The sequence below is a fragment of the Carcharhinus amblyrhynchos genome, chromosome 27 (assembly GCF_965287045.1).
Source record: "Carcharhinus amblyrhynchos chromosome 27, sCarAmb.v2.hapA, whole genome shotgun sequence".
NCBI lineage: Eukaryota > Metazoa > Chordata > Chondrichthyes > Carcharhiniformes > Carcharhinidae > Carcharhinus > Carcharhinus amblyrhynchos.
The window spans coordinates 14,322,843-14,344,834 of record NC_137350.1 but is presented as its reverse complement, the minus strand read 5'-3'; the positions used below and the strand labels follow the sequence as shown (position 1 = coordinate 14,344,834).

Here is a 21,992-nt window from a genome sequence, read left to right as displayed (position 1 = left end):
GCTGGGTATTTCCAGCATTTAATAAATTTTCTTTCACTGGCCAAGTCAGTGCACAAAAGGCATTTTATGAAAATATTTCAATATTCTACGGTGTGAATAAGGATATGTAATTTTCAGAAGGTAAATGGGAGATAGGAAACAGAAGTGATGCAACTGGACCAACACCCCAATGCAACGCATGCTGACTCCACGTGTATCAGTCTAAAGGCGCAAGGGACACTGGGGGTTGTAGTTCCAGGCGCTTCCGGGCCAGAGGACAACATCTCCCATGATGCACCATCACGCTCCTGCCAGCCAATGGGACGCGGTTTTATTGGTGAGTGTGAGCGGGGAGGTGCGGAGTGTGCGTACTGGTGTTCTGGAGGTGACCGTGCGGCCTGGCGGAGGGTGAGCGCTCTCTGTGTCCCAGCGAAATGGCCGCCAAAGTCTTGGAAACCGTCGGCAAGTTCGGCCTCGGGCTGGCCATCGTCGGAGGGGTGGTCAATTCGGCGCTTTACAATGGTGAGCGGCGGCGGATTCAGCCAGGCTTTGCATTTACCGTCTGCCCGGGGTCAAGGTGCTCAGCCCGGCCAGCACTGAGGGGTCACGAAGGCTTCTTCTCCTCTGGGTTGTTTTTAAGTTTATTTATTCAAGTAGGATTATTATTAACACTGCAATGAAATTACAGTGAAAATTGCCCACCACCATTGAACGTGGTATGGAGATGCCGGCTTGGACTGGGGTGGGCGCAGAAAAAAAAACTCACAAACCCAGGTCAAAGTCCAACAGGTTTGTTTGATGAAGGAGCTCATGATTCCAAATAAACCTGTTGGGCTTTAACCTGGGGCTTGTGAGACTTCTTACTATGCCCACCCCAGTCTAATGCTGGCAGCTCCACCATTGGATACAGTTTTGCCCTAATCTGGTGGTTGTGGTATCCCCAAAGTGCTCCCCTCGGCATATTAAAAACAAGAGTAGGCCATTCAGCCCTTTGAGCATGCTCTGCCATTCTTTATGATCATGGCTGATCATCCAACTCAATAGCCTGATTCTGCCTTCCCCTATATCCTTTGATCCCTTCACCCCAGGAGCTATGTCTAACTTCTCTTTAAAACTACAGCAGGTTAGCATTTCATTTGCTGCTACACCTGATGTTGCTTCCAGCATAATGTAATGCCTTCTACAGGAAAGCAGGATTGGTCCTCTGGCATAGTGACAGTGTTTTCATCTGTCACACGTAGGCTTACAATAACACTGCAGTGATGTTACTGTGAAAATACTGTAGTTGCCACACCATGTCATCTGTTTGAGGAAGAGCTTAGCATGGCCAGTGTACCTAACCATATTGTTTGGATTGAGATGGGAAACTAGAACACCTATTGAAAACCCACACAGACATGGGGAGAGCATGCAGACTCTGTACAGACAGTGACCCAAGCTGGGAATTGAACCTGGGTCCCTGGCACTTTGAGACAGCAGTGCTAACTACTGTGCCACCATGCTGCCCCACCTAATCCTGCCTCCTCCCCCACCCCCCTCTTCCCTGCCCAATATCCTTGATCCCCTTTGTCCCAAGTGTTATATCTGTTTCCTTAAAAACTAATTCAAGTGGTCCAGTACTGCAGCTTCATGTTGGCACCTCATTTGCTGCATGCCTGAGGTTGCTTCCAGCATAGCTTAATGCACTCCATATTGAACCAGAATTGGTTTTCTGGCAAACTGATAATGGAAGAATGTGGTATATTGTCAGTATGAGTTGGCAGAATGGTAGCCTCATACCACACATATGGAGGTGTTTTCAGTGACGGAATATGTGATCGCCCCATGGTTAGAGTGTTGATCCTGATGTCCGGTGCCAAGAATGAGCAGAGGTACTGTTGGAAACATCCTTCATGTGGTGCAGAAGACCTATATGTTTCTGTCATGACCACCAACTGTTCATCCACCTGCCTCTTGAATCAGTTTGGGCTAAGTGTTGGGAATTGGGATTAGACTAGTTAGGTTGTTATTGGCGCAGACATGATGGACTGAAGGGCCTTTTCCTGTGCTGTAGAGAGGAGAGTTAATCCACAAAAGAACATAACTTGTGTTTATGCTGTGTGCTTCTTAGTCTCAGTATCATCAGTCACTGCACAGTTCTAAAGTTAAATATGACAGCCAACCTAGACAGAATGAGGAGAATGCCCATTTATTGTGGCAGCTGAGGGATAATTATAGATTAATACACCATGTGCTCTGAGTTTTAATCAAAATAATGGTGCGGTGTCTTTACATTCCATCTAACCAGCTAGTCTGGGCATTAACTTAACCTGAAAGATTCAATTATTGTAGAGTAGGGCTTGAAGTCAAATGGAGCTCTACCTCAAGAAGATATGTTATCACTGAGATAGACCAGACGTTCAGCATTGTGATGGCTTCTTGAATGTTGCCCTGTATTGTTTGGGACTGTTGAGAATTGAGTTTGAGACGCTTTCAATTTTAGCTGCAGTTATCTTGAGGCCATTCATTATTTTTGTCCTTTCCACTGTGCTATTTCCTGTATTAAATTCTTTCATTTGATTTCCCAAGCTTATTTTATATTTCACAAAGCTGTTTCGAGAATGGGGAAGGTTGTTTGACCTTGGGGAAACTACAGTGCTGTTGGGAATATTTACATTGGGCAACTCTCTGAACTTCACCAGAATACTCCTGTTATTGATGTCACAGGAATGACACAGAGCGGCAGCTTGCATTTGTGCTGGGATAGGCAAAATATTTGGCTGGATCTGAGGGTGGAAATTGTGTTAAAGATCAGACAATCGTGCTGAAGACAAATGAACATCAATCTTTATTCGAATGACAAAACATCAGAACAATGCATCATAAAATAACAAAACCAAACATGCCCTCATTTCCAAATGCTGCTGGCCTGATATACATGATGCTGTTGGTCACCTCCTTGCAGTGATATCAAAGTTCATGGCTTCTTTTCTCTGACCTGTTGTGTATTTGCAGCATTTCCTGTTTCAGATTTCCAGCATCTGCAATATCTTTACTAATATAAATGCTATTTTACTGTGACTCAGAGTATGGTGTTGCAAGAATGACCAAGGGAAAAACAGTAAAGAAAGGAGCATGAAAATTTGGAGAAATTAAAAGGCACCTCAGAGGCAATCACCACATCTTGTGGGGGGAATAAATCCTCACTCTACTCCATCCTAGAATAGGGGATTTAATAACCTCACCCACATTTTAACAAGTGCTACCAAATGCCTTTGATCCATTCCACAACTATTGGGGAACAGTTTTCTGATTCTCAATTTTCTTAAAAACACACACTCTTCATTTTTTATTGCATTCATTATCTTCCGTCAAAAACCTAAACCTTGACTCTGGCAGGAACAGAAAATGCTTTTTCAACTCTTATTTTCAGAAATGCATAAATGACTAATCATTGAAATATATATCTCAAACTAAGATTGATCATCAAGACCTTTAGTTATACTTAAATTGGGATTCGCTGCAGATGGCAGCACTTATGCTTCAATATTTCAGTTCCATGTCCACAAATGCTGGGTTGACGAATTTACTACCCTCTGATTTGTTTTCTTGAGTACTTTAAATCTCTGTCTGGTTATCGACCTTTCTGCCACCAAAAACAGTTGGTTCTTATTTACCTAACCTCAAGCCTCCTTTGTTTTGAAAAGCTAAGCAGAACGACAGCACGCTTACTTTCTGCTGTGTGTCATACTGCATCCCCTATTCTCGCCCCTTTGACATGGCAGCCTTTCTCCCCAAGGAAAGCCCCTCTCTGACCAATTTACTTTGGGACTGATAATGTCTTCCACTCTGACTCGATGGGTTTTGAGATGGCTGATGCATTCCGTGTGCAATCTGCAGACTCTACCTGCCCTGCGTGTGGTAGTGCTTGGAAGGTTGGGCAGTTTAGGTGTTTGGAGGTTTGAGTGCTTTCTTTGTTGCTTCCATTTGCTCCTGACAAATGTGTTGAGTGTCTTTCTGAATGTGGCCTTTCTCCATTTTGATCAGCCACAAGCCCAGAGACTGTCAGGAGATGAAGGAATGATTTTGTTTCAGAGATGCTTTAAGGCCACCTCTAAGTTCTTCTGCTGTCTTCCTGGGAGTGATCCACTGAGTTGAATAGAAGAGTGGGGGTAACTCCCCTTTTCTTGGAAGTAGCGTCATGGAATCTTTTGCATCCATCAGAGAGGTCATCCGAAAGACAACTACTCAGAGCCTAGAATTTTGTGCTCCAATCCTGGAATGAGACTTGAATCCAAAACTCTAAAACTTTGGAAGGAATATAAAAAGAGAGTTGATATCTTTGAACAACAAATTGCTCTCCCTAGTTTTTCCTCCCCATTAAGCACATAAACATCAGATTAATTCCAGTATCTCCAGTGAACTGGATACATATGGGTGAATTCAAGGTTACATTATGGCATAATTTAATTCGCAAGAAAAATTATTGTAAAATGTAGCTTGTGTTCTTTGTCCAGTTTACCAGCAATTTTTCATAGGATCGACTTAAGCTGTGCTTCTTGATGCAAAACTGTCTTGCACTTGTCCATTATTAGGTATTCTTATGCCAAAGCTGCTGCAGTGCACATGGCTCTTTCAGCTAATGCTGTCCTTATGTTCGCATGATGAATAAGCTGCTGTTGACTCAGTCCCTGACTGAAAAGGTCAGCTTTCTCCGAGTGTAAACATAAAGATTGGTTAATGACCAACCCTTGAACTGTAGCTAAACTTGTTGCTGGTGTATTTTCAGTAGTACTTGTTCCATTTATAGAGGTGCAGTCGTGCAACATGGTGGAGCTTTTTCATAATCAAGGTGCAAATTTTGTCGACTTCCCCGCCACTGCATTTCCTAGAAGCCAATTGAACTGAGCTAGCCAGCTTCTTGCCTTCTCAGCGACATATAGTTATGGCATGGAGGGGTTATTTGCATAAAATCCATATGGTTGTGAGAAATTTGGAGGCTTTGCTTTCCAGTGAAGTTACTTTCACGTGTTGAGAGTACTTATTTCTTTGTAATGACTTCTTGACCCTAAGACTGCTTTCAGTCTGGCAATTCTTCAAGCAGTCTCCTGTTTTGTGCTTTTCATGGGGTGCGTGCACAGGACCTGGAGGGAGAGGTCACTCAACTGGAGTTTTTTCTGCCCGTTTATTTAGAAAAATGGAAAATCGGGCAGAATGTATACTAGGTACATTTTTCTGCTTCCGGAATTGCAAATATGCAAGGAGTATGTTTAAAGCTGCCCACGATTTTTTTTTTAATCTTCATGTTTATCGGGTAATCAAGTTGGAAAGAGCAGTTACAACGACAAATTCGTGGAGTGCATTAAAGATAGTTTCATAGAGCAATCTTTAATGGCCCCAAACACACAATAGGCTATATTGGATCTGGTAATTGGTTAACAAGTCAAGTATAATAAATGACCTTAGAGTAAAAGGTCTCCTTAGAAGTAGTGATCATAACATTATAGAATTTAATATTTGAGTTTGAGTGTAAGAAACTTGGGTCTGAAACAACTGTGTTTAACTTCAATAAAAGTAATTACAATGGGATGAGAATAGAATTAGCTACAGGGGACGGACGGATAGTTAAGCAGGAATGACAGTAAGCAAACATGACTCTCAGCAAAAATATATCCCACTAAGGAAGAAAGATTCTAAGTGAGGAATAAACCAACCATGACTAACCAAGGAAGTTAAGAGTATTAAGTTGAAAGAAGGAGGCAAAAGTCAGTGATAGCCCCAAAGACTGGGGTAAATTCAGAATTCCACAAAGACCTAAAAAGATAATAGAGAGAAAATAAACTGAGAGCAAACTAGTGAGGAATATAAAGCTGACATGATCTCCTTTAAATATATAAGCAGGAAGAGAGAGATCAAAGTGGGAATAGACCACTTAGAAAATGACTTTTGGGAGGTAGATATGGGGAACAAGGATATGGCAGAGGAGTTAAACAGATGTTTTGCATCAGTCTTTAAGAGAGAAGATACTTCAAACATTTCATTCTTACTGAAGAATGGTGCAGCAATTAAGTCCTGTCACCATCAGTAGAGGAGTAGTATTAGACAAATTAATGGGGCTAAAGGCAGATAAGTCGCCTGGCCCTGATTGCTTGATTTTAGAATCCTAAAAAAAGTAGCTACAGAGATAGTAGGTGCATTGATTGTAATTTTCTAAAAATCCTTGGATACTGGAGGATTGGAAAATTGCCAATGTGACTCCACTATTCGGAAAGGGAGGGAGGCAAAATCTGATAACTAGGCCGATTAGCCAAACATCTATTGTTAGGAAAATGTTGGATTCAATTGATAAAGAAGTGATAGCACATCCAAGTGGAGTCAGCATGACTTTGTGAAAGGGGAATCATGTCTAACTAATTTATTCATTTTTTTGCGGAAGTCCCAGCTTGTTGGAGGAGAACCAGTAGATGTATTGCATTTTGACTTCCAGAAGGCATTCAACAAGATACCTCAAAAGGTTAAGTCAAAGAGCCCATTGTGTTAGAGGTAGTGTATTGGCATGGATAGAGAATTAGCAAATGGACAGGAAACAGTGAGTAGGAGCAGCGCTGTGGCACAGTGATTAGCATTGCTGCTTCACATCACCAGGTATCCGAGTTCAGTTCAGGCCTTCCAGTGACTGTGATGTTTGTATGTTCTCCCCATTCCTGTATTGGTTTTTTCCAGTTTCCTCCTACAGTCCAAAGATGTGCAGGTTAGTGGATTGGCTATCTAAAATTGTCTCTTAATGTTGAAAGATGTGTAGGTTCAGTGGATTAAGTCATGGTACATGCTCGGGGTTATGGGATAGGACAAGAAAAAGGACCTGGTTGCTGTTTTGGAGAGCTGGTGCAGACTCGATGAGAAAAGTGGCCTCCTCCTGCTCTGTAGGGATTCCATGGTTTTATGGGAAAAATGATTCTTTAACAGGTTGGTGAACTGTAACCAGTGGTGTTCCACAGGGATCATGGTTAGGACCACAGCTTTGTACAATACATATGAATGAATTAGGGGAAGAAAGCAAATATACTATAGCTTAATTTGCAGATGACACAAAAATAGGTAGAAAAGTAAGTTGCAAGAGGGATTCGAACAGTTTGCGAAGAATTACAGTGGTTAGCACTGCTGTTTCACAGCTACAGGGACCTGGCTTCGATTCCCGGCTTGGGTCACTGTCTGTGTGCAGTTTGCACGTTCTTCTCGTGTCTGCATGGGTTTCCTCCAGGTTCTCCAGTTTCCTCCCATAGTCCAAAGATGTGCAGGTAGGTTGATTGGCCATGTTAAAAATTGCCCCTTAAAAGCCCTGAGATGCGTAAGTTAGAGGGATTATTGGGTAAATTATTCAGGGATGTGAGGGTAAGGCCTGGGTGGGATTGTGGTCAGTGCAGACTTGATGGGCCAAATGGCCTATTTCTGCACTGTAGGGTTTCGATGATTCTACTGATAGATTTAGTCAGTGGGCAAAATGTTGGCAAAATGGAGTATAATGGGGGAGAATGTGAAGTTCATTTTGGAAGAGAGAGCAAAAAAAGTACTTATTTGGAGAAAACGGCAGAAATCCGCAATACAAAGAGACTTCGGCATGCTTGTGCACGAAACATAGAAAGCTAGTTCACAGGTGCAGCAGGTAATCAGGAAGGCTAATGGAATGTTGGCCTTTATTTCTAGGGTGTTGAAGTGTAAGAGTAGGGAGATTTTGCTGCAACTGTACAAGGTACTGGTGAGACCACATCCTGAACACTGAGCAGTTTTGGTCTCCTTATTTAAGGAAAGATAAAATCTCATTTGAGGCAGTTCAGAGAAGGTTCACTAGGATGATCCCCATGTGGAGGGATTGTCTTATAAGGAAATGTTAAACAGGTTGGGACTGGAAGAATGAGAAGTAATCTCATTGAAACATAGGATTCTCAAGGAGCTTGACAGGTAAATGCTCAGAAGATGTTTCTCTTCATGGGAGAGTAGAACCAGAGGATATAGTCTCAGGATAAAGAGATGCCAATTTAAGATTGTGATGAGGAGGAATTTCTTCTCTGGGGTTGTGTGTCTTTAGAACTCTTTTGCCACAGAGAGCTGTGGGTGCAGAATCCTTGGGTATATTTAAGGCTAGATAGGTTTTTGATCTGTAAGGAAATCAAGGGTTACGGTGAAAGGGCAGGAAAGTAGACATGAGAAATGTCGGTTCAGCCATGATCGTATTGAATCGATTCGAGCAAACTCGAAGGGCATCTTATGGTTCCCATCATGTGGTACTCTGGGAGCGTAAGGTAGCTTTCTGTTCTCTCAAGTTGGCCCTCTTTAAATGTAGTTCATGCCTCTATCCATTTTAATACAGTAATGATATTATTGTAATGTTAGGTGCGAGTTGTGTAACCTAGTTGTTAGGGAAAGTGATGAATGTCTGTCTTTACGAAAGAAGATACTTTGAATATCCCATTAATACCTTGGCTGAGGCAACAAAGTAAACTCCAGTTAAACTCCATCGGGTCCTCTGCTATTTGTGATTTTAATCAATGACTTGGAAGAGGGAGCTGAAGGGTGGGTTAGTAAATTTACTGATCACACCGTGATTGGTGGAGTAGTGGATGAGGTGGAGGGCTCTTGTAGGCTACAAAGAGACATTGATAGAATGCAGAGCTGGGCAGAAAAGTGGCAGATAGAGTTTATCCCTGGTAAGTGCGAGGTGATTCATTTTGGTAGGACAAACTTGAATGCAGATTACAGGGTCAACGGCAGGGTTCTGAGGAACGTGGAGGAACAGAGATCTTGGGGTTTGTATCCACAGATCTCTGAAGGTTGCCACTTAAGCGGATAGAACCATGAAGAAGGCTTATAGTGTGTTAATGTTTATTAACGGGGGTTTGAGTTGAAGAGCCGTGGGATTATGCTACAACTATACAGGACCTTGATGAGATCACATTTGGAATATTGTGTGCAATTCTGGTCACCTCACTATAAGAAAGATGTGGAAGCATTGGAGAGAGTACAGAGGAGATTTACCAGGATGCTGCCTGGCTTGGAGGGTAGGTCTAATGAGGAAAAGTTGAAGGAGCTGGGGCTTTTCTCTTTAAGCGGAGGAGAATGAGAGGCGACTTAGAGGTTTATAAGATGATGAGGGGGATAAATACAGTGGATGTGCAGAGACTATTTCCCCGGGTGGATATAGCTGTTACTAGGGGGCATAACTATAAGGTTCGTGGTGGGAGATACAGGAGGGATGTCTGAAGTGGATTCTTCACTCAGAGCGGCTGGGGGGTGGAATGCACAGCTTGCTATGATAGTGGAGTCGGACACGTTAGGAACTTTCAAGTGGTTATTGGATCGGCACAGAGAGCACACCAGAATGATAGGGAGTGAGATAGCTTGACCTTGGGTTTGGACATAGCTCGGCGCAACCTCGAAGGCCGAAGGGCCTTTACTGTGCTGTTCTGTTCTGTGTTCTAATGCTGAAAGGAAACTACACATGCTTTCCAAGGTTTTCCAATGTCTAACCAGCATGATGATGGCAGTCTTAATATTTTATCATCTGCAATGTTGAAACTTAGTTGACTCTGTCCACAATTTCCATATTAATTTCTGGACCAGAAGTTAAATATTGTGGCTGTAAGAGGAGGTTAGAGGGTGGGTATTTTGAATCCCCAAAGCCTTTTCCACCATCCGTGTTGGGTATGCAATGGAATACTGCCCACTTGTCTGAGTGTGTGCAACTCCAAAAACTCTCAAGCTTAACACCATTCAGACCAAAACCGCCTGCTTGATTGGCACCATAAACATTCACCCCCTCCATTCCTGGTGTACCATAGTTGCAGTGCATGCCATCTATAAGATACACTGCAGCAATTTGCCAAAGCTCCTTTATCCACACCTTCCAAATTTGTAACTTCTGGTACCTAGAAGGACAAGGGCATTGGATTCATTGGAACACTGCCGCCTGCAAGCCCTCCTCCAATCAAACACAATCGTGACTTAGAATCATAATGCAGTTCTTCCACTCTCTTAGGGTCTAACTTCTGGGACTCCTTACCTACCTTAGCAACACTGCAATGTTTGAGGAATGTAGCTCAGGTGACATCTAAGGATGGACAATTAATGCTAACCTGCAGGAAAAGCTCACAACACATGAACAAAAAAAACTAAAATATTGGCCTCCAGCAAGATTGATGAAGGGAATTGCCCTTGGCTGAGACTGGAAAGTTACTTTCAAGGCAGTCTCAGGTGGTCACTTGCTTTCCATTGTATCATGCATAAACTTACTGTTTAAGAAGCATTTAATTGCCTCAGTCAGTTCCGTAAAATGTCTCTACAAGTTAGCCTTCTATCCATATATAATGCTGATTTGTTGACATCTAACTTTATTTTCCTAGTTGATGCTGGACACAGAGCAGTGATATTTGATCGATTTCGTGGTGTTCAAAATAAAGTTAGTGGAGAAGGCACCCATTTCCTTATTCCATGGGTACAGAGACCAATTATCTTTGACTGCCGATCACGGCCACGTAATGTTCCTGTTATCACAGGCAGTAAAGGTAAGGGGAAAAAAATAAGTGATTCAGTCGTAATAAAGACAGTCTACTGATCCCTCAAAGTTATCTAATTGAAGTGATATTCTCTGAAAATATGCAATTTTAAATAGCAGTAAATGGTCAAACCTGTTGATTTTACAATTCAGTATAATTTCCTTAACCATAAAGGGTAATTCTAGCTCCCCATTTGAACTGTTGATGGTGGATGCTGGCCATGGTGTCTAAAAATTATGAAATATGTAAATGCTATATACTCAGAAAAGCTTCTTAAGCTAATTCCTTTTAAGAATCTGAGATACTTGACTTCATTATTGTTTCATTTTCCAGATTTACAGAATGTAAACATTACGCTGCGTATCCTCTTCAGGCCAGTGACAGATCAGCTCCCTAGGATTTATACCACCATTGGTGAAGATTATGATGAGAGAGTACTGCCATCCATCACCACAGAAATCCTGAAGTCTGTTGTTGTAAGTGTCATCTAGTCTTGTGGGAAAGGGATAGGGCTAAATACTAGGACTAAACACGGTTAAAACCTTTACTACATTGGTGTATGCTCTCCAGACTAATCAGTGTATGATGTGAATTTTCCACCATTAACCAAGTGAGCCAACACTCCCTGCATTGCAGCAGCTTTTCTACCACATATCTTGCACACCTATAGTAACGTTGGAGATAGTCCAAAGGAGCTTGCCCAGACTAATTCCTGGGATGAGAGGGCTCTGCTATCAAGAGAGACTAAATAGTCTGCGTATGTATTCCTTGGAGTTTAGAAGAGAGGGGTGAACTTATTCAAACATACACGACGCCGAAGCTTGTCATTTTTTGTGTTCGTACAACTAGTTGCCAAGTTTGCTATGGACCTCTCAAATTAATACAGAAGCAGTTAGGGTAAAACTTTGGATTCAGTTCTGCAGAGAAGGAATGGACGCGTGGTTAATATTTCTGGCTGTAACATCCCAAGGAGAATTTATGCATCATTTTATAACTTGGGAATTCAAGCAATTCTGTTCCCAAAATAGATGTTGCATTCAAAAAAGTTCACTTGCAATGCACTTGTGCAATAAATGAGGTGTTGCATTTTGCTAAGACAAACCAGGGCAGGACTTGCACAGTTAATGGGGAGTGTTGTTGAATAGAAAAACCTAGGGCTGCAGATACATTGTTCCTTGAAAGTGACATCATAGGTTGACAGGGTGGTGAAGAAGGCATTTGGCACACTTGCCTTCAGTACAAGAGTTGAACATTATATTACAACTGTACAAGAGATTGGTAGGGCCACATTTGGAGTACTGTTTACAGTTCTGGTTGCTGTGCTATTGGAAGGATGTTGTTCAATTGGAAAGGGTGGAAAAAAGATTTACAAGGATGTTACCATGCTGGAAGGGTTGAATTATAAGGAAAGGCTGGATAGGCTGGGATTTTTTTTCCTGAAGTATAGGAGGGCGAGGTGGGACCTTATTAAGCTTTATAAAATCATGAGGGTCATCATAGAAAAGGTGAATAGCCAAGGTCTTTCCCCAGGGTAGACAAGTCCAAAACTGGAAAGCGAGGGTTTAAGGTGAGAGGGAAAAGATTTTCAAACATACACAACCCTGAGGGAGCAACTTTGGGGACTTGAGGGGCAACTTTTTCCACACGGGGTGGTGCGTTTCTGGAATGAGCTCAGAAAAAGTGGTAGAGGCAGGCACAATTACAACATTTAAAATACATTTGGGCATGTAAGTGGATAGGAAATATGTAGAGGGATATGGGCCAGACGCAGGCAAATGGCACTAGCTCAGTTTCAGAAGCCTGGGCGGCATGGACATGTTAGGCCGAAGGGCCTGTTTCCATGCTGTAGAATAGAATCCCAACAGTACAGAAGGAGGCCATTTGGCCCATCGAGCCTGCATCGATAGTAATCCCACACAATCGCCCTGCTAATTACGCTGACACTAAGGGGCAATTTAGCACGGCCAATCAACCTAACTGGCACATCTTTGGACTGTGGGAGGAAACGGAACACCTGGAAGGAATCCACGCAGACACAGGGCGAACGTACAAACTCCACACAGACAGTGACCTGAGGCCGGAATTGAATCCAGGTACCTGACACTGCAAGGTGGCAGTGCTAACCGCTGTGTCACCCATATCTCTTCAATTCTGTTTGGGAGGTTCTTTGGCTTTTTCAAGTGGATGAACAAGAGTGGATGAATTTTAAGACTCATCCATTTGCAGCATATTGAAGTGGGATGGATCAAACACAGTTTCATTATTGTACACCGCCCAGGTCTGGAGTTTTATTTTATTCAGTGTTGTCACCTGGAACATTAACATCTGCCCTTAAGTATTTTTCTTTAAATTTTTATAATTGTAAATAGTTTTTTTTAAGATGCACAAACCCCAGCAATGAAGTAAGTATTTGATAGCTCACCTTACTGCAAAACACAAGACTGTGTTATTCATTGCACTATAGTCATACTTAATATCTACATGTGGGCAGTTCCTTGAAGTGTCGAAATGATTCTTGATCATCTAAACGAGTTTTACATCTGTGTGCCTTGGATATGCATGTTTCCACGTAGTGACTTTGAATTTCAATAGTTCAAAATTGAATTATTATAATTTATCTTAAGGTCAGCCTCTTGCGTTGTTGATGTCTGGAATGTTACAGATGTGAAGTGGATAACCAGTATTCAACGTCAGTGAATTTCACATTGTCATAAACACTGGAGTGATAACTTGAATTATAAATTATGGTGATTCCATTTGACTCTTTTTCTTGTATTGAAAAAATTGAATTATCAAATTAATTAAAAATTGAAAACTTTCCAGGCCCGATTTGATGCTGGTGAACTGATCACTCAGAGAGAGCTGGTGTCCAGACAGGTTAGCGAGGATCTGACTGAGAGAGCTTCTACCTTCGGACTCATCCTGGATGATGTGTCACTGGTAATGATATTCAAATTTATATTTTCTTTCTTCCCTGCCTTTTTATATTTAGGGCTACTTCCTTCGGCTGCTTTACTGCTGTTCTCTTATAGTTCAAGTAGAAAAATCAATATTTTTGACATAATTTTCTACAAAGTTGCTGTCAAAATAGCCATGTCAAAGCTTTTCACAAGAATAGCAATATAAAGAAAAAAACAACAAATTATACTGTGTGGGAAGAGAATGCTGATTGGTTGGAAAGTGGAGTCTGGTAGAAATGTTGTCATGGAGAATGCACCAGTTGATGGTGACTGATGTAACTGCCAAGCATTGTTTGAAATTTAAACCCAGTAGCTTGACCCTGGTCAAGACACATCCCTGGGGAGTGAAGCAGCAAATGATTGCACCTGTTTCAGCTAAACAAAATAAGTGACAATGTGCGTATGTGTTCTTTCTGTCTGCAAAGAACAGTGTTCTGTATATTAATATATGTAACTTCTAATACAGGTAAATGCACCTCGTCACAAGCTGAACTGACCATCTTAAATGGATTTTCCGATTGAATTATGCTGATTAATGCAAGGCAGAAAGCTTCAACATGTTTTTTTTTAAGCAAGCTCAAGTTCTGAATCACCAAAAAGCTGAGTTTATTGACCATATAAAAACAAATTGTGATTTGCCCTCACATTTGCCTATTGGGCAAATGCTACAGTAAATTTATGCGCTGTAGGATCTCTCAAACATTAAATTAAATTTAAATGACCAGTTAATCAAGTTTTAGTGGCGTTAACTGAAGAAGTGGTGCTTATGATACTGGAAGAACTCTCGTGCCAGTAGATCTTTTACTTCCATCTGAACACTCAAACAGCTTCATTAATGTCTTCTGAAAGACACTGGCTGCAGCAATACTGCACTAGTGTTGTAAAACAGTTGAGGTTAACATTGCAGGAGGAGACCATTCTATTGTGGCTTGATGCTCTTTTGCTTGAGCAAGCAAATCCTTACCTGGTTAGCCTACATGTGACTGTAGAGCCACAGCAATGTGGTTGACCCTCAGCTACCCTTGGGCAACTAGGGATGGACAATAAATGCTGGCCACCCAGCGATGCCCATATTCCATGAATGAATAATTAAAATAAGGATACATTGGATGAATCATCCACCATCAATGTAAGGATATGAATAGCAATCACACTTTTAAACACTGATTCTCTGAAAGTCAACACAATATGATTGTGAACAATGACTTGTCTGTGAGATCTGTTGGAAGTTGAATTTGGTTAATTGGAATGCTATGTGGATTCTGATTTAAGTATTGTAATTTTTCTCATTGAGAGCTAAGGTGTGCAAGCTGGAAGGTTTGGTCCTCTATAGTGTACTGATTGTGCATTTACTAACTGCAGGATCTGATTGTTTGAGAGTTGGAAAGTGGTTTATTTCCAGTGTTTTCCCTTTGTTTTTCCTTTTCCCTCAAGCCTTTCAAGTGCAGGGATCCTATCTGCCAAAAGAGTGCAAATCACAGATTACCACGGTACAGAAGACGCCTTTCTGCCCATCGAGTCCACACCAACACATGAAATGCCCTGAGCTGCCCATCTAATCCCACTTGCCAGCACTTGGCCCATAGCCTTGAATGTTATGGCATGCCAAGTACTCATCCAGGCACTTCTTAAAGGATGTGAGGCATCCAGCCTCCACCACCTTCCCAGACAGTGCATTCCAGACTGTCACCACTCTGAGTAAAAAAATTTTTCCTCAAGTCCCCCCCCCCCCCCCCTCCCCCCCCGCTGCAAAAAAAAAACCTCCCACTCCTCACTTTCAATTGGTGCCCTCTCGTAACTGACTGTAGGGAGGTCTTGCTGCAGCTGTATAGGGCATTGGTGAGGCCGCAGCTGGAGTACTGTGTGCAGTTTTGGGCGCCGCACCTGCGCAAAGATATCTTGGCCTTGGAGGGAGTGCAGAGGAGGTTTACTAGGCTGATACCGGAGTTGAGGGGGTTGAGCTATGAGGAGAGGCTGAATAAACTGGGCTTGTACTCGTTAGAGTTTAGAAGAATGAGGGGAGATCTCATTGAGACGTATAAGATGATGAATGGGATGGACAGGATAGAGGTGGAGAGACTCTTCCCGCTCAAAAAAGACAGTAGGACTAGGGGGCACAGCCTCAAGATAAAAGGGGGGCGGTTTAGAACGGAGTTGAGGAGGAACTTCTTCACTCAAAGGGTGGTGAATCTCTGGAATTCTCTGCCCGTTGAAGTGGTGGAGGCTGCCTCGCTAAATATTTTTAAGATGCGGGTTGATGGGTTTTTGATAAGAGAGGGGATTAAGGGTTATGGGGAGAAAGCGGGAAGGTGGAACTGAGCAGCGACAGATCAGCCATGATCTTATTGAATGGCGGGGCAGGCTCGAAGGGCTAGATGGCCTACTCCTGCTCCTATTTCTTATGTTCTTAAGGGAACAGTTGTTCCCTCTCTCCTTGTTCGTGCCCCTCATAATCTTGAACACCTCAATTGGATTTCCCCTCAGTATTCTGAAACGAAAATAGCCTAAGCTTATCCAACCTCTCTTCAGAACTTCCATCCCAGGCAGCATCCTAGTGAATCTCCTCTGCACCCCCTCAGTGCATTCACGTCCTTCCTATTACATGGCGACCAGAACTGCACGCACTACTCCAGCTGACCTCACCAAAGTTCTATACAACTCCTCGTGACCTCTAGTTGTGTAATCTATACTCCAGCTGATAAAGGCAAGTGTGCCATGAGCCTTTTTCACCACCCTATTAACCTGTCTTTCTGCCTTCAGGGATCTGTGGGCAAACAGACCAAGGCCCCTTTGTTCTTTGGATCTTCCCAGTGTCAGACCTCTCAAAGTACACTTCTTTATCAAATTATTCCTTCCAAAGTGCATCACCTCATACTTTTCAGGGTTAAATTCCATCTGCCACTTATCCAAATGGTCAAAGCCCATTTGACCATTTTGTCTACATCTTCCTGTAACCCAGGATAGTCAGCCTCACTGTTAACCACCCAGCCAACCTTTGTCATCAGCAAACTTACTGATCCAACACCCCCCCCCCCCCCCCCCCCACGTTGTCATCTATGTCATTTATATAAATGACAAACAATAGGGGGCCCAGCAGATCCCTGTGGTTCGCCACTGGTCCCCAGTCATTAAAGCAGCCATCTGTCACCTCCCCCGTCTCTTACCACTAAGCCAATTATGTCAGATCACTCTAAAGAAGGCTAATGCACGTGATTTAATAAACCTCCCATGTGGGACTTTGTCAAAGACTTTGCTTTCTGGGAGCAAGTTGGGTTTTGTTGGGAATCTCCAGGCTGTTCTGAAACTCTGCTCCAGTGAACTTAACAAAATGAGCATTGAGTTACCAGTTGAGGCCGTGAACTTGCAAGACCTGCAAGAATTTATCGATTTGACGTTGCAGTGTGGAGAAAACAAATCCTGCTTCCCTGCTTATCGATCAAGCTCTTGAACTACAGCAACTGTGGATTTTAAATGTGAAATTCTAATGTCCCAGCCCATTGGTGTAAATTTGAGTAGCTGGACGTGCTTTGCGTTATTCACTTAATATCGCTCATCCTGAAATGTATCTTTTTCTTAGACTCATTTAACCTTTGGCAAAGAGTTCACGGAAGCTGTCGAGCTCAAGCAGGTTGCACAACAGGAAGCTGAGCGAGCCAGATTCGTTGTAGAAAAGGTATGTACTCCCCACATTAAGTTATATACCTCAAGTATGTAAGCTCGTGCTACCAAATAAACCTGTTAGACTTTAACCTGGTGTTGTGAGACTACTTGCTGTGCCTACCCTAGTCCAACATCGGCAACTTCACACCTAAGTTATATACTTCAATGCCAGGCAAGGAATTTACCGAAGTCAATTTGTGACCTACGTTTTTCTAAACTCTTAGACTTTAGCAATGAGCAATAGGAGTCACAAGGAGAGGTATGGGCAATGCAAAATGGCTGTTGAGTTTTCAGTATAAGCCAACTTGGACTTCTAAACACACTGATTCTTTGAAAGTCAACACCATATGATTGTGAACAACTTGCAGACATGCCTCAATCAGCCCATGACACGTGCAATCACCCCCTCAGATCAGTTGGAGAATTTTTTACACTAATTCACTATATCCCAGTTATAGATTTTTGCCTAGACAATCAGTCATCTCTGTTTATTGCATTTAAAGCAGTGAATGTTTATTATTTACATTAGGTAGAAAATGAGTTGCTCTCATTTAAATTAGGAACATAGGACTTGGACAAAGTGACCCTTCGAGGCTGCTTCATCATTCAGTAAGATCATTGCTGATATGAGTGCGGTCTCAACTCCACTTTTCCAACCCCACCCCCATAACCCCCAACTCCCTTCTCGAGCTGAAATCTGTCTAACTCAGTGACCTACCCAGCCTCCACTGTTTTTCTGGGGAATAGAATTCCAGACTGTCACTCCTCTGAGAGAAAAAGTTTCTCCTATTCCTCACCCTAAAAGCAAAAGACTTATTATTAAGCTGCTTCCACTAATTCTGGTCTCCCATAAGGAGACCAGAATCATCCTCCCAGTGTACACCCTAACACATCCCCTCTTTCAGTTAGATCATCTCTCATTCTTCTAAACTCCAGTGATGTCGACCCAAACTGTTCAACCTTTCTTCCTAAGATAAGCTTTATATCCCAGGCATAAGGTACTTTAATTGTAAGAAATTTAAAAGAATAAGCAAGCCTACATTTTGTATGGAACTTTTTTCTGGTCCTGAGAACTTGTGATGTGTAGTGGCTGTTAATAGATAAATTCAGGAGTTACTCTTTGCAAAGCATTGTCTTAAACAACAATTACACTGAAAGGTCAGTTAACCCATTCTGGTTGAGGAATGACTCATAGAGAACTCAGATAACTCTGCTCTTCAAATAATATCATGGTAATGTCTTTAAAATAGCCACCTGGACAAATGTTTGGGAGCTTTCTCTGATAACTTAATTGCAGTGTAAATATAAGTCTATTTGTGACAATAAATAAAGAGAAGAGAGAATATTTCAAATCTCTTCCAAAAGGCAGGAGCAAAAGATCAGACTGGAAATCCCCTGGCATATTTTAAGTCATCTTTATGGAAGGTGCTTGGTATGTTATTGTATATGGGATTGAAGGAAGCATGAAGGAATTCAGGAGCCCTCTGTAAAGCTTCACTAAGGACTAGCTATATTATAGATGTGAGAGAGGAATGGGCACATTCCATGTTGCAGCACTCTCTTTGCTTAAGCCTCTGCTGCCACTGGTAAGAGGGAGGAGGGCCTTATAGAATCCCTAAGTAGTGAAGGAGGCCATTTGGCCCATCAAGTCTGCACCCACTCTCTGACAGAGCATTTTACTCAAACCCTAATCCCATAACCCATGCATTTATTTTACTAATCCCACTAACCTACACACCCTAGAGCACCAGGGGGCAATTTACCACGGCCAATCTATCTAACCTACACCATCTCTGGACTGTGGGAGGAAACCCATGCAGACACAAAGAGAATATATGAGTTAACACAGACAGTCGCCCAAGGCTGGATTTGAACCCAGGTCCCTAATGCTGTGCGGCAATTGTGCTAACCACTGTGCTGCCTTAGAATTGAGTCAAAGATGCATGAGATAGAACAAAAAAAACCACAAAGGAGTTTGTAAATGAATTTTTTAAACCGATGTAGCTGCTCACAATAAATCAGTAGAGGCCTTTAAAGGTAGTGATTGAGAATTATTATAGGATTCAAACTGTACAGTGGATCACTGGAGAAACTGTTTGATTGCGGTAGTTAGCCTGAAGTTTATGATAGTGCAGGAGATGGAAAGAGGCAAAATTGGATCAGTGATCTAGCTAAGCTGGAGGTCAGTCAAGACATCATCTGGTTCAAGTTTCAGCATGTGACCAGAAGGTGAATCGAGGGCTAAGCTCAAATTGTTTTTTGAGGAGCAGAACAAACCTCTTTGGCTTTGCCATTGCTCAATGGAAAGATGTAATTCATAACACTCCAATCTATTGAATGAGTACGAGTGCAGCTTACTTCTAAAAGCCAATGTCCAACTGGATTGTTATTTTGGATTTGGAATTGTTTTGAAAATTTAAAATTTATTTTACACAAATGCACAGTGAATATAACCTGAAATTCTTTACAACTACAAACACAGCGGTGTTTCAGACTCTTTGGGCGGAATTTTACCAGCACGTCAGCCCAAGGTTTGTACGATCTTGTCCAAGGTCAGTGGAAAATGCCGTTCTCGTGCCGGCAAAATTCCAGCCTTGATCTTTTTTTTCTTGCTTTCTCAATCTTAACCCCTCTTTGCTAAAAGCAGTAACTTATGCTGCAGTGTGGTCCTAGGTGGGCTTTGGTGAGTATTAACACCAGGAGATGGGTGCAAGTTCACTGTGCTCACTGTATTCACATTCACAATTCGTGCACCCTTGCCCTCTTGTTGCTTTGCTTCTGATATGAATTAGACTAAAACTCTCCTCCTTAGCCTTTGTGCAGCTCAGTACAACAAGAGATTGAACCGAGTGCCACCTTGGATTAAAATTTCAGTATCGCGTACCCCCCCACTCCCCCTGCCGAACCATCCAGTGAGCCTTCTGGAAAATCTTTATTCAATGGGGTACATTAAACAGTATAGCTAAAATAGTGAATTCCACTGATGGTTAATGGAGAAATCTAAATGCAGGTTACTTATTAAAATAAGAAAAGTTGTTAGAAAGTTAAGCTTTAAATAAAGTGACCTTTTTGCTGGGCTTTTTTTGATAGATTAATAAAACAATTCAAGAGAAAGTTACTTGGTGGTTTGAATGTGAAATTATCTAATGCACGGACTGGTTGAAATTAATGGGTAAATTGTGAGGAAGCTAGAACATATGGAAGAAAAGAGAAGGATATACCAGTAGTAAGATGGAGAGAGCAGGAAGAAGCACCTGCGAAGCATATGTATGTGCATGGACCAGTTGATCCAATTGCCTGTTCGGACTACAAATTCTGTATAGTTACTTGCAATATTTGTGTTTTCTTCAATAGGCTGAGCAACAGAAAAAAGCAGCAATCATTTCTGCTGAAGGAGACTCCAAAGCTGCAGAGCTGATCGCTAACTCTCTAGCAAAAGTTGGGGATGGTTTGATTGAACTGAGAAAACTGGAAGCAGCAGAAGACATTGCCTTCCAGCTCTCAAGATCCCGCAATGTAACCTATTTACCATCTGGTCAGTCGACACTACTCCAGTTACCCACACATTAACTAAGAACTTTGTCAGAATGTGTGGTCTGTCCGAATTGGCTAAAACATTTTTATATATACACATGTCCATTCTCGCAATACAACCTTTGATACTGCAAATCGCATTGTCAGACAAGGATTAGAAAGAATGACGTTAAGAAAAGTCAATCAATAAATGGTTCGACATTTGATTTCCTTTGCATTGTCTTTCCTGTGTGCTGCAGCTGGCTTTTTAAGCCAGTTATGACTAATGTGGTTTATACTGTCTCTGCTAAGGTAATTCTCTGATTTTCAAAAAAAATCTGTTGATAGGATATATGGCTCACAAACAGCCAAATATTGAATTCTTATTTTTTTTAAAAATTACCGAAAAGCTTCTGCATTCCAACAAAATGTGGAACAGATGGCTGAATTTGCAAAATATAATTTGCAGTATGCAGTAAAAAGACATGCACTTTGTGATTAAAACACAGTGTAATGCTGGAGATCTGGGATTAAAATCAGTGCAAGTGTGACAGTACTGTAATGACTGCTCCTTCAATACAAAACAGCAGGATGCTCCAGAACCTCCTCATGTTTCTGTGTCTATTCTGTATTTGCGTAGCCAGCGTGTAAAGGTGTGTTTAATGGCTTGTAATGGATGCACAAGAAAGTTGATTTCTTTTTAAACTCAAAATAAATGCACTGACGCCACTGACATAAATTGTGCTACTGTCATTTAATATAAACTTACTTTTGTGCCTTGGGATGTCGCAGTGGTTAGCATTGTTGCCTGTCAGCGCCAGGGGCCCAGGTTCGATCCCTGGCTGGGGTACTGTCTATGCGGAGTTTGCACGTTCTCCCCATGTCTGTGTGGGTTTCCTCCTGATGCTCCAGTTTCCTCCCACACTCCAGTGATATGTGGGTTCGGTGGATTGGCCATGATAAATTGCCCCTTAGTGTCAGGGGGACTAGCTAGGGTAAATGTATGTGCTAGGGCTGGGTGGGATTCGATGGGCCGAATGATCTGCAATGTATGATTCTATTCCCTATATGCATGATCGCATTTTGTGATGTTATAAAATGTGCAGTGAGTAATGACACAGATTTGTTTAATTCTGCTTTCTTTACGGGGAAGGCTGGAGAGGCCATGGGTGTTTGTCGAGCAGGCACAGCCTTATTCTCCACCAGTAGCGAACCAGACAACATCCTTGATGTCGTCTTGTGCTTCCCAGTAGCTGGTTTGAAATAACATTGTCCAGATTCTGAAAGCTTCAACTGTACTCAGGTTATTGTCCAGTGGGATCAGGTTGTGCATGTACTGGAGCATCAAAAT

At 42.1% G+C, this 21,992-nt stretch overlaps 1 protein-coding gene across 1 annotated transcript; it reads left to right on the top strand.

The window, feature by feature from the left end:
* Positions 1-333: 333 nt before the first annotated feature.
* phb (prohibitin) lies at positions 334-21,380 on the top strand. Its single transcript, XM_080213555.1, has 6 exons — positions 334-501; positions 10,356-10,517; positions 10,842-10,984; positions 13,332-13,448; positions 17,046-17,141; positions 20,483-21,380. The coding sequence occupies exons 1-6, from the start codon at positions 414-416 to the stop codon at positions 20,696-20,698; spliced, it is 822 nt and encodes a 273-aa protein (XP_080069681.1). The 5' UTR covers positions 334-413; the 3' UTR covers positions 20,699-21,380.
* Positions 21,381-21,992: the final 612 nt, after the last annotated feature.